Source organism: Helicoverpa armigera, chromosome 23, assembly GCF_030705265.1.
Source record: "Helicoverpa armigera isolate CAAS_96S chromosome 23, ASM3070526v1, whole genome shotgun sequence".
Classification (NCBI taxonomy): Eukaryota; Metazoa; Arthropoda; class Insecta; order Lepidoptera; family Noctuidae; genus Helicoverpa; species Helicoverpa armigera.
In genome coordinates, this window is record NC_087142.1 from 6,225,516 (window position 1) to 6,239,538 (window position 14,023).

Below are 14,023 nucleotides of genomic sequence, written 5' to 3' on the forward strand. Positions count from 1 at the left end.
AAGAAAATGACATATTGCGCCGACCCCTAGTAAAATTGGGAATAGGGCAGGAGAAAGAAAGATAAGGCTTGTGGGAGAAGCTTTTGATGTTCACTTGTTATGAAGAGGTTGTTCTGTGGGGTAGAATGAATGATATTCCATATAGACCAGTTTTTCTCGGTGACGTTACGTGTTTGTATTAAAACGATGCTTAATTTCTGATTGAAAGAATTTTTTGGATCTGTCCTAAAGGTTATATTTGAATCGATTATTTGCATGAGGACTTTCTTAAAGTGTTTTTTTTTTTATATATTATCTTAAATGTAGTCTGTTCATAACAGACGGTTAAAGCCGGCTAGTCCATTAAATGTCGGCCTTTGAACTTATAAGGTGAACACTATTTAAATTGCCTTACATATTTTTTTTTACAATTCAATATGTTCTCTGACTTTTGTTCGAAATACTTCATTAAGTTAATCAAAATTAGTTTCGGTGTGACCCAAAAATCCAGTTGGTGACTGGACCGTGGTCATTTTGTCGAAGTAATGTAGCACACTTATCACTCCATTTGCTCATTACTCTTTGTTCATAATAATTTGAGCTACGATTCGGCGATAGAATTATTTGTGTTACTCAGAGAACATTAAATGTGATTTAAAGTGCTTTATTTATTACTACGCAATGACGTTTGTAACTTTAGTACAAAATTTATTAAACAGTTCCCATTTACTTGGGATTTTGACATTTATTGATATATTATAATATCACAATGCTTATTTTGCTTATATTTGGAAAATACATACCTACTATTAATTTAGACATGTAATTTAATCTTAAGTTCGAAATAATAACTAGTTACCTACTTATAATAGGAATTTGTGATTGGTTGAACCAGTAATTATTTGTAATTTTGAAGTGAAATAATGTAGACAAATTGCCTGCAGAAATATTAAAGGATTATAATTCTAATGATTGCTATGTGGCCTCACCCATTTGACCGAGGAGTTGACTTATTACAAATTGGTGAACCTATAACTACGGTGAAGTAGGTAAAACAAAGTATAGGACTTTGTCATACATAGGTAGGTACAGATAAAATCTGCTCCGTAATTAAGTATTTTCGTAGCAAGGCAATATTCAAGTCATCCTTAATTTTATTTCCATAAACAAAAACAAAAACGCATCCTCCATAGATCCCCATAAACTGTCAGTTTGACGTAACTCTGCACAATAATTGCGCGTGCGCCGGCCAGCAAATGAAGTGATTTCTCCCTGCAATGCCGCTTGTTTCGAAGTATTAGCGGGTAATAGAAGATTCTACGTGGACGGCCGATTATGTGGAATGTTTGCAGTCGATGGATAATTTGATAGTTTAGTGCCGTCCCTAGTTAATGGCCAGTGAGAGTAGGGTTGGCTGAGATGTGTGTGGCTCTGAGCTTGGTGGAATTCCTAAGATATAATATTGATGGTAGAAGCAAATCGCAAAATACTATACTAAGTAGCTTTACAACTTATCTACTAGTTTATAAATAAAATGTAGGTAAAGTATTTAAAACTAGGTATGTATAAAAATCGTATGCAATTTGGAGTCAAATCCAAGCAAACAAATCACGTCTTGGGATGCTTTATTTGGGCGCTTTTTAATATCTATGTAAACCTCTTTGCATTAATTTTGGGTATGGCGCTACTTAAAACATGTTATTTGACATACACCTTTAGCATTCAAAGAAATCAAGAACACCCGCAGTTTCCCAATGACTGCTAGAATTTTGGCTTCTCGGCCTAAGTCCCTAAAAATGTTCAATATTTATATTAATAATTTCTATAATTCCATTAACTTACCTCAACACCTGATTAGTGCACACTATAACAGGTCGCTGCGAGTTCTCCAGGTTATCCTTGAGCTGCAGCACAGCATGCACCCACAGAAACTGGCCCGAGCGACGCTGCAGCCTCAGCAACGCAATGCATGACCGCTCTTGTTCCGATTGTGTTACTGGTGGAGAGAAAACTTAAGTTAGAAAAATATGGAACTGTAAGCACTTATTCCACAACAATTGTGCTCCCGATAAAACAAAATAGGGAAAAGTATCTAAGGGGATGACTTTGCCCGTAAAATAATGAAAATGCCCGGAGTAAAATAATGAAAATCAGCTCTAGGATGTCAGGAATTGTTTAAAAGTAAGTATAGCCTCCAAAATGGCGATATTTGCGCATTCCATCTTTTGAAGAGAAGAAATTAATCAGCGAACGTTACCTCAACATATATATATATACCTATTTTTTTTAAAGCTAAAATTTAAGTAATTTAGCACATTAGGCCAAGTAAGTTAGTACGTTTAATTCTAAGTTGGTCCATAACCGTATCTTAAAACTGTACTTAAGAAAACCATACCTAAACGATTAAGGAGAAGATAAAACTATTAGAAACTACAATCACAATCACAGTGTGAATAGTTATAATTGAATAGCCCTAAAATTAGAACGCCGTTAATTTAAAGATTATCGAGGTGCGGCTAACATTAACTTTCACACTTCCCTTAAGTCAAAAGCGACACATTCATGTCATTTAAAATTGAACTTTAATAATATGTAGTAGGGTTTGTTTCAGCTTGAGGGTTGTCTACATTTATACAAAGTATTTGACTTTGACAATGATGTTATGATAGTAATTTACATGCTCCAGGAATGGTCTTGGCGATCATACGAATCGCCGTAAATGGCATCCGATTCTTGTCCGACGAATCGTCATAAAAGGTACTCGTTTATTTGTCGATCATTTCGGAGATAAATCGATTCCCGATTCGTATGACCGATGTTTACGCAATCAATTTCGTTTGTTTATCGATACTAACGATGCTAATACGAATTGTGATCGCTGATCATCTCTAGTTAGTTTTATTTGTTTATAGTTAGAGCGTTTTATTATGTTTGAACAGCTTTCCCTTATAAAGTCATTCGATATTATTTATTACTAAACGATTGTAAGTATCGATGATTATTATTGGTATTTAATCGCCGAGCCCTTTTTATAGTTGTGAAATACAAATAGTGGTGATTAATTTGAACACGATCGATGTAAAGTTAACTAGCTTAGCCTCTTTACTGCAATTTAAATATTGTTTAAATTACTCTGCTGCGTTTTATAAATATGAAAGTTTATTTACCTACTATAAAGTATTATGTCTCACGTTTGGATAATATTATTTAAATTATTCTAAAACAATTATTTAACTAATATAAATGCAATGTATTTAATAATCGATTTTAATTTAATTATGGCGCTTAGAATATTCATCAGTCCGTGGGACACTTATTCAAATTTTAAATCTAGATAGTCCTTAAATATAAATAAACAAGGAGTCTATAAATAAGATTATTATAATAACTGGAATATTAATAGAGTATAATATTGTTTTTACATAAATTACTGAGTCAAATAAGCAAGGGAATTACAGATATGTGTTACTGTGGGTACATTATTTACAGGGTGTTTAAAAAATGTAAGATTCTTAAGTTGTTTGTCAATTATTTAGTATTGATATTTGGAAGGATACCGCTGAGTTTGACGTGAAAACAATAATTTTCAGATGTGAACGTAGAATATACTTGAAGTCGATGCTTAATATCAAAAAATCTGAGTCGCGTGACTACTAAGTAATTGCAAGATTTAGCTGTGGCGCATCCCAACGCACACGCGCGTATTAGTGCGTATTTAAAATTCTTTCATAACTTTCTTAGCATTTTTTTTAAGGAATCACTCTGTATACGCCATACCATAACCACCAGGTCCGGTACAACACTGACGAGTCTAACGGTCACAGATTTATTATTGTAACATTGATTTATAAACAATTATTGCAACAATTAATTCACGTGCCTCTATCGGATCCGTGTTGAGGTATTCATATACTCACATTTTGAATACATTAGGATATTTAATAAGTGTGTTTTTACGCTGGTATGGGATTTCCTTAGAATGTTTTAGTACATTACATATATTAGGTAAACAGTAAATAAGAATGAATAGATTTCTAACATAATTATTTACGAAAAATAACAAGAGTAAGTAGGTGAGTATTACAAAAGACACTATATAAGATTATATATAGACTAAGATCGTCTCGTGAAACTTATCGATGTACTTAATTGTATAATGCTGCATTAAAAAATTCTAAGGCCCAGTTTCACTGGTTACCGATAAAATGTCGGTTAATTGTATGATAGTTAATGCTATCTGTTAGATATGGGCTTCTTATAATTTCTGCCAGATATTGCTATTACCTGTGAAACCAAAAGTTATAGTTCAGTACCTGATAGGCTATCAGAGACTTTATCAGTATCCGGCGAAACTGGCCATAAATGTTTGGCAATAAATCATTATAGGATAAATAAATGAATGCATTTAGAAACAACTGCTGAATTTTCTTCAGAACACGAGCTTACAACCACAATATTTAAATTATCTCAAATCAACTCAAACAAACATAAGTACTCGTACATCCTAACCATTAATAAATAATAAATTAAAAGCAATAATATGTAAATGAAATATTTCAAGCGACAGTATCTAAGCTTACTCTTTGACAATTAATTGAACCCTGACGTTTATCTGATTGCAATAGCTAATAAATTGTAAATGAGTTGCGACAAAGAATGCTAATAAATACTTGATATGTATGCTAAATGTAATTTTATTAAAATTAATCTTTAGGGATGGGACAGGTGTTCCTACATTACTTTATTATACGTAGAAGCAGTCTCCTGTAAATTAGATTATACTTAGCTACAACTTGACCAAGTTAACATGGTAAGTATATCGATTTAAGTCCGTATTCCGTATGGATCCGTTGTGCAGTTACCGATTCAGGGGTCAAACTTAAGGAACAACTACGCAAAATAACATTGTGCAAAATTCTGAAACTTTTCAAATTATTTGGGACACAAAACAACACAATATTGGATTTATCCAGTGAGTATTTTTTTTATACATTTTGTACATTCAATGTACTTGGTGGCTCAATAACTTAACAATTATTAGGTAAGGATTTAACAAGAAACACATTGCCTCAAGAGCTTTTACCTAACTTTGCTTACCTACTCGTGGTAGGTTTGCGTATACTACATAGTAACAACAACAGCTACAACAATAAACCGTTACAATCAACGTAAGATCGAGAGATATCGATAATATTAATCGATATCAGAATCGAATTGCTCATAGGTTTTATAAGGCAGTTAAGTCAAATGATGTATTATTGACAGCGCTGTTAATCATAGGTGATTACGGTATCTATTGAAACTCAATTGTTTGTTTTGACTTGTAGTAGCGAAATAAATAAAATACCATTCTACCATTAAACTAATTTTGATAGTTACAGGAAGGAAACAATGACAGGTAAGAAGATATATAAAGTCTTATGGGAAACTAATCTTCGCTTAGGTACTAAATTGGTGGGTGTTTGTCTATCTTATAGTTTTTGTTACTTAGCATTTGCTTCGAGGAAAAATGCAGAAGAACTCTACTACGTCTTACTGAACTTTACAACGTTTTTTTACCGATGCTTGACAATAAACATTGTATATCATCATAGTATCAATAACAAAAACTAATAATAAAACGCAATCAAAGCAGTTACCGCTAAACCAAACTCAATCCAAAGGTCACCGCACAAGCAGAGAACCGTCCTTGTCATTACCGATTATCGAATCATTCGAATGATGACTCGACTACGATGCATTGCCAAGTACGATTCCGATTCAACAAAGTTCGTTACTCGATTCCGTCATTCGAATATACGTCTTATGCCGACGTGACAGTTGAATTATTTCAAATTTCGAAGTAAGAATGTACGTTTGCAGGATTGTAATGAGGGTTAATGTCAGCCCATCATTTGTGCAATCTCGACTGTTGGTTTTAGAGGGAGAGATTGACGAGTGCAGCGATTGTGGGTCGGCAAACTGCCAGTATGTTTACTCCCAACTATACACCGGTGCGTTTGGCTAAAGTGGGTTTGATTTGCGAGCTGTATTCAGAGCTCTGCCTACGCGCACCTTAACGAATGACATAATGATATGAATGTAAATTGTTGTAATTAATTCTCATTCTAACTAGAATTATGCGTAGATTTAGATTAAACGTTCGACACGTAAGTTATGAGGTCCGTATTTTAGTTAACTGATGTTTTGAAGTAGATCTGTTTCAGTTCAAATTCTAGTAATTGTGGAAATTAACATATTGTAGTACTCAATAACCATTGCGATTGTAATAATATTTCATCAGCCTGTGGAGGATATCGGTGTAGACAACAATATCTTAAGAATATAGCTTTTATGGGCAATTTGCATCTGAATAAGTTGTACATAGCTTATGTCATTATCCCTAGATAGTTTATTACTGCGTTCTTACCGCTATTTGCTTGACATTTGACTTATGAACATCTTAGCGCGGATCCTCCGAAAGTGTTCCAATTTCGGATTTACCAAGTTTTGCGTCAAGCGCGAAGTCACGAGTTCTGCGGAATATTTTGAATTTCGAACATTGTCTTCTAAACATAGGGTTGAGAGTCGTTTAGTAATATTAGTCGAGTGCTCGATATAATCGCTCACGTAAGGGAAGGTTCACACACGATCGTCACGTCGCGTCGCGTCAAGTCGTCGAACTTTCTCTTACGTGTGCTGTAGTAGATAAGTTTGCGTTAAACGCTGTTGTATTGTCGTAGGTTATCGAGAGATCGCACGCGATGTTCCCGATACGAAGATTGTCATCTTTTAGCAACATTGAATTTGTTGGAACTAAACTAAAATTAACACTTTCTGTGGACATAGGTTTTTTGAAGATACCTACGTAAGGGCTTTTAAGCAATAGAAGCTTACATGAAAATTCTGTATTAAGCTTATTGACCTTAGGGACGACAGTATTTTATGTTATCAGCAATTCCTTACCGTTATTCTTAGGAGATTTATACGGTTTTTATTCCTTTTGTTGGTATGTCATACAATTAAGAGTGGGGAATCAGTGATAGACAGCATCTGACACCGTCACATGTATTTACCCTACTTCACCAAACAGAAGAATTAAGTTCGACATCACAAATCATAACAAATATTCCCACGGTTTTCGTCCACCAGGACACCAGCTCATCATTAATCACAGACAATGGGCGCAAGCGCTTAGAGAACTATTAAGCGTGCAGTTTGCCGCGTGATTGACGGGCTCGATCTGCGCACGAGTTGTGGTATTACGTTAGGAGCTCTATGACTGGCTAGATTTTTTTGATATTTGTTTGGGGTTGTTGTGGGTTTTATCTGGAAGTGTTATACCTGCTACTTACGTATTTTCTAAGCTTTGCACGATGAAGTCATGTAAATGCAAGTGTGTAGAATGTGAACGATTGACTAACTTTTTTTCAGCTATATTAATACTTTTTTTTCCTGGATATTTTTGTTATTTATGTATGGATAACATGCGATTATTAGGTTATGTCCGTATAACGGCGCTCATATTTTTCCTATAGTTTTGCGAATATCGCTGGACTAATTTATTTCAGTGATGTTATTTTCAAGCGATTAGCGATTTTTCTGTTAGTCACTATTATTTACTGTATGACGACTATAGTCCACTTTCATATTATTGAAACAATATACTCACTTAATCGATGTTTGCTCTGAGCCTCCTTGCAGCAGTCGGGATGCAGGAGGTGGTACCAGCTCACGCCGTGCAGTGAACTTCGCTCCCAGCCCAGGTGCCACTCGCTACTGGACAAATATAAGGCACAATTAGTATTATAGTTACACGTAAGTACTGACTGATACACTGTTAAAGTATGGGTTGAATTCGCATAATTTTGTCTTCATAATCGTTCTTAATTTCAAGTCATCTTTAAACAACTCCAATTTAAATAGTAACTTTAGACGACCTGTAAGTTTCTTTCAGAAGTACGTGCATCTAACATAAGGTGAAGATGTTTACACCTTTGATGGGTAAAGGTGTAATTAATATCTATCCAAACTCTTCCATACCAAATTCCTGAACAGCGTTGACAGTTTCGTCAAGGACCCACAGCCAAATCTGCTACACTGGGATATTTGCATTTGGAACCAACGAAACTTCTAATTCAAACAATCTAAGGCGTTCGTTCCATACGCATATTAATAAAAATTAAATAAGAAGTAGTTTTTTTCGTAAATGATATTACTTAAGAACTTTTGGTCATTGGTCATGGCCTTATAGCCACTTAACAGGGCAAGACGGAAGTCGGAAAAAATCGATCAATCAACTGTATATTATCTCTCTATGTTCTATTATAGTTTGTACCAAAGTTCAATACAGTTATTGCATTACTGCAATTAACTAGCTAAGATTTATTAAGTTTTTTTGTAATCAATCTTTTAACATACTCGAAAAGGCTTATTCTCAAAGGCATTGCTTATAATTTTTCAGACGACCTAAATACAAAGGTTTAAGTAACAACAATATTATTTTTATTTCTAACACTAAAATCATTAATCATATACATTCAAAACTACCAACAAACGAAACCAAATAAAAAAGCATCTAATTAAAACTATACTAGCTTCAAGGCAAATTATTAAACAATTCGATATCAAAAACTATATGCCACAGATAATAATTATTAAGAAATTAGACCAGTATTTCTGGTATTATGCAAACATTATGAACGGAATCGAACTGACTATTGTACCCTCAAGGTTCAAATGATTGATGGATCAGATGACCCTAACAGATTGTGTTTGTATTTCAAGTTCGTTTTAATTTTACTTTTAATCGGTCTTGATTTGGTAATTTTTTTGGGTGTTTGTTTATGCATATTAGTTGTTACTCGATAATATTTATGGTTTACTAAATATATTCTTAAGCTCGCCTGTGAAAGTGGTTTCAGTTACTTGACCCGAGAAAAAAATGCTAATTTCATTTTTCAAATCGGACTAGTAGTTACTGACTTCAGCTTTATAATATGAGAGTAGATTGAATAAAAAGTTCTGTTAAAATTATTTAGAGTCTTTTATAAGCTTTTAATACCTGATAGAGGACACAGTGACAGCCTTGAATTTCCGTATCCTTTTGTTACAAATTGAATTATCTATCTACCTATACGTGGACCCAAAATTCGTATTCACAAGTAGTGCGTAGTTAAGAAACGTATACCTTTGTATAAAATTATATGAACAGATGGTGTTAGAATTTTATAAAGTGCTACAATAAACAGTGAGTCAGCTAATAATAGCTAATAAAAAATCCGCAATATTGCCTTTTTAACTTGACCTTAAAGCACACTCAGTAGCTACAGTAGCGATTGGCTCATACACATAACAATTTGTTTTCTTAACTAACGCGATTCTCTTCAAAATTTCAAGTGTATCTAAAGCTGTATTATTATCACCTATCAAATCAGCAATAAACAACCTTACCACATTAAAATTAGAGTCGTTATTCGATTAACTGATAAAACGATTGTAATCGATATGGAGTTAATATTTGCATTTATCTTAAAGCAATTAAGCTTACGTTAAACTTCTAAGTTTTCTCTTAAAGAAGTAGGTCATTGACAATAGTTTCGAGTGGTATTAACAACTCATTAATATTTTATCTGAATATGAAATTGCGACTGTCATTTAAGAAAACGACAATAGATACATATTGTGATAGTGCCGTAATTAGGAATAAATGGCTTTTAGATTTGCATTAAAATATATCTCACGACAGTAATAGTAGATTGTTTTGTAGCGATAGCTTTTGCATAATGTTGTGTCAATTTCTTGGCCTTTCCTTTGACTGACCTCTGCTCATATACCTAGACAAAGGATAAGCAGAAATCACCACGCCCGGCCTTTTTCAGGCGTTGCAAATGTGAGGGCTTATAATATACTTATGACTATTTATTATATGCAATGGGAGAGAGAATAAAAATTAACGCAACTAATTCAAGTTCTAAATATTTCGTACCCATACCGCGTCAATACCCACGCTAAAACGAAAACAAACTTGCCCACAAAACAATTAAAATTAGTCGGCGCGCTCAACAAATCATAACCAAACAAGAAAACATTTGCATGGGAGTGACGTAGAAACTCATTGAAAACCGCATAATGTACGCTAAGACAGGACAATAATGTTTACTGCGACCAGATGCAATACACCATTATAGACTGTGTGACATATGGCTGTGCGTGATCCGCTTAACATATAAATCATAGATCTTTATAAGGTAGGAGTTCACTGATCACTTTATCTATTAAAAAAGTAGGGGTTTTTGAACTGCTTTTGCCAAAATACTCAAGGTCTTGTGTAAAAGTACGCACTGAATTCAGCCTTTCGCGGATATATGGTTTAATAAATAGGTAAAAGGTAAAAGATTTTTTTTTCCTTAAGGTTCGTTGCAAGCTCTTATTGCTTGTAAGTCATATAGGTAATATTTAATTGGCCTAACATTTGTGTCCAACTTAATTTAAGTAGACAAAGATACTCGATAGTCGATCTGGTAAGAAAGAATGTGCCTTGTAAGATGACGACAGATAGAAGAGTATTGAAGGAGAAAACATGCTGAGCTGCCCCAAATAAAATTGGGATAAGGGCAGCAGGATGATGATGAGATGAGTTACTGGTAGACTATTAGCACAGAAGTTCATTATCATACCCAGAAATTATGGAATGTTTTTAAATGCTAATTATTTATACATAAATTATGAATATTGATTTATTCAACTTTAATTACTACATGTGTATGAAGCTTAAAATTACCTGTAATTTTATTGTGACAGTTACATAGTGCATAGACTCGTCTGCTAATTAATAGGGAGTCTCTATGGCGTCATACTGTAGATCATCTGTAAATGTTTTTATGCTAAATCCGTTTATATTAACTAAGAATCATGGTGCATTAAGTCGTTATAATTTAGAAAATGTATTTATAAGGTTGCAAAGGGTTAGATTATGAGTGCTTTTTCAGTGTGATTTATGGATTTATATTTCTAATGTATCAACATTAATGGTGTGATCTACATATTAGGTGTAGGTATATCGAGAATTTTTCAGAATCAAGCATATTTTAAACGAAACCACTATGAATATTTTATTTACTTATGTGACTTTACAAAATACCTATTAGACTTTCAAAAATATTAAGTCGAGATAGTGCAAAATGTCTAAAGATCTGTCAGTGTGCACACAGCTCTAAGACAGAGTTTCACGGGAGCTTGTAACTTTGTTATTGTATGCAAAGTCTGTCCATTTCCCAGCAGGTGACAGGCGTGTTTACATTTCAACACTAGACACGGAAATATAGTGCAATGAAAGGCCCGATGCTTTGAGCATTTGAATAAATTAGATATTAATTATGTTGTTCTTGCTTGAGTTAAGGAATAATAGATAAGTCGACGTGCTGTCAAATGTGTTTAACGACAAGATATAAAAGCTGGCTGATAATTTAAATCATGAAGCATTTCTATTTTGAATTTCGAATACAGTGTTATTCCTCTTTTTTATTTAAGAAGGTTCTATATAAATGAACACTGCACACTATGGTCTACACTTAGATTCTGATTTTGAAAACAATTGAACATCAAGGAACTCAGGATTCAATGTAACATCTGAAAACAAGTCTAGTAAGTACCTTCTTCAGACGTATAAAGCAACACTCCACAACATATTCTTTACGTATAAATTCCACATTTCAACCACGACAGCCGCATAAAAAACGTCAGATTATTTGTAGCACGTCGAGTGCAACTCATCTCTTAAACCATTGCATATATTTGAAGTCGTCTTATTATTTCGTGCCATTCAATGTGGTGACGAGAGCCATGAATATGAAGCAGTTTCAATAGAGATGTTGTCATACTGCAGTGTTTGATGGACAGTGGCCCAGTGACAGTTATACATACTGCATTGTTTATTGTTCACTGGGCCTTGAACCAGTAGGCTGTTTGTGTGACATGTTCTTGTAAATGCATCGGGTGTTTGGTAGGAGCTACTGTTTACAAATGGAACTTGATCTTGGTTTTAATGTCTTTTGTTTTTTTGTACATAGTGAGATTCTGAATGGATCTGATTTCGATTAGGTCTTTAGGGTTCGTTTTTTGGTCATCATCTGAAATCAGTCTATTGCGTAAGAAGATATGTATCATGAATTGTAGCTGTCCCGATCTTTGACAGCCCATGTGGTATTGGTTATTTATAAAACTTTTAAAATTTATGCTTTTTGGAGAATTGATAAATTGTGGGTCCCGCCATTTGTAGTAGGTAGTCTTTTGCAAGCGAGGTAACTAGAGGTATCGTGTTGCCCAGGTAACTGGGTTGAGGGAGTTGAAGGCTTAGGCAGTTGCTCCATGTAAAACAGTGGCACTCAGCTTATTGCGGTAAGACTGTAAGTCGACCTCAACATTGTTGGTATAGGCCTAGGTATATGTCTAAAATTCGTCAGGAATAAGGTGCTGGCGATGTTACTATGTTACTAACTTGGCATCAATATGCAGTATCTTCATGTCCATGGCGTGCACGGTGGTGAAGACGTTGGTGGCGCCGTGCACGACGCACTCGCGCGTCTCGGGCATGGCCAGCGGCGTGCACACCGCCAGGAACACTGGCTCGTTGCGACTGCACAGCGGCAGGTACGACACGTAGTGGCCGCGGACTAGTATTACCTAGAAAAAAGTAACAACATTGTATCAAAAAACAAGTCCTCAAAGGTACCTGTAAAATTTTCTTCTCAAGTCTAAAAAAGGATCTCAGAATAGATTCTTGTTAGCCTATGCTGCCACACTGCTGGACAAAGGGCACGGCTGGTCTCTTCCATTAGTTCCTATCCTTTCCTTTCATCTTCTCAGAATATACAAAGCCAAAAACAATGTGATAGAAGCGTCACAAGGGAAAGTGTAAAAGTCAGTTCAAAACACCATATCAAGCCAACATCATAATCTCATTTACCCAATCCCACAACCACATTCACTATGATACCAGTGATACACTTAACAACTATCGCAGACCATCAAGGCCTTTACTAAAAAGCTTTTTACATCTGACACAGTGTGACCCCCTTGCGATAGGGCGTGGTGCTATGACATTCTTTAAACTTTTAACCGCACAATAGGTAGGTTCCACACAATAGTTCACAGTTCAACCACTCACTGACGCTTCTCGATCCGGATTCGAACAACCTTGAACGATATTTTATTGTTTCGAACTATCGTATTCATAGTATCGATTTGGATTTGGAATCGATTGTAGATGTTCATTTATTTTGTCTTCGTGTGTGGTTTTGATTGATGGTTTGGCTTTTAATTGATGTGGAGATCTGTGGAGGTTCTCTGTTTTGTTTTAAGTGTGGATTAAAGGTCTAAGGTTGAAGTTAAAGAGTGATGATCCAATGATGTAACCTTATCATATTCATCAGTCTTTTCATCATTTTCAGTTAAAAATTATACAAATGATAAAAAAGCAGAAGCAAGCTTTTCGCATGATACGAATAAACTTTTAAGTAATCTGTGGCATGATGCAAAACTAAAGGCTTTTCAAACTACTTCATAGATCAAAACAACAATAGCAACAAACCATACTATGAATACGTCAGGAAACAATAAGTAGGTACAAAAATATCATTGTATCGTTGCGTAAAAACTTTAATCTACTTAACAAGATATATTTAAATGATGTCTGCGGCTGTAGGTCAGATTGTATCATGATCTTAAATAGACCACGGTATTGTATGACAACATTATTCTGAATGCAATTTTGAATGAATATTATGCTAATTGGATAGGAAATACTGACGTGTCAAAAGAATGCTGTGTATAGGATTTGCATAGACAGGGGTTATGTGATAAAAATAACGATGCAAATGGTGAAAATTGGGCCTGTGAAGTGAAAAGTAAAATATGTGGTAACTGAAAAATATTGCATAAAAATATTGAACTGTTCATATTCAAGGAAACTAAGATCGTCTTCAAAATATTATCTGACACATGTACTGTACATATTACATCCGTTCGCATGTCATCTCCTCAGCTCATATAAGGTCGGTCATCA

General features: G+C 34.6%; 1 protein-coding gene across 1 annotated transcript in view; it reads right to left on the bottom strand.

Moving 5' to 3' along the window:
• LOC110376260 (PAS domain-containing protein cky-1) overlaps positions 1 to 14,023 on the bottom strand; it is a 121,127-nt gene that overhangs the window by 8,270 nt on the left and 98,834 nt on the right. The window contains exons 7-9 of the mRNA XM_049837791.2: positions 12,458 to 12,642; positions 7,631 to 7,737; positions 1,822 to 1,975 (exon numbers count right to left, since the gene is read on the bottom strand). Of these exons, the coding sequence (XP_049693748.2) occupies positions 1,822 to 1,975; positions 7,631 to 7,737; positions 12,458 to 12,642 (446 nt within the window). The remainder of the gene's footprint in view (positions 1 to 1,821; positions 1,976 to 7,630; positions 7,738 to 12,457; positions 12,643 to 14,023) is intronic.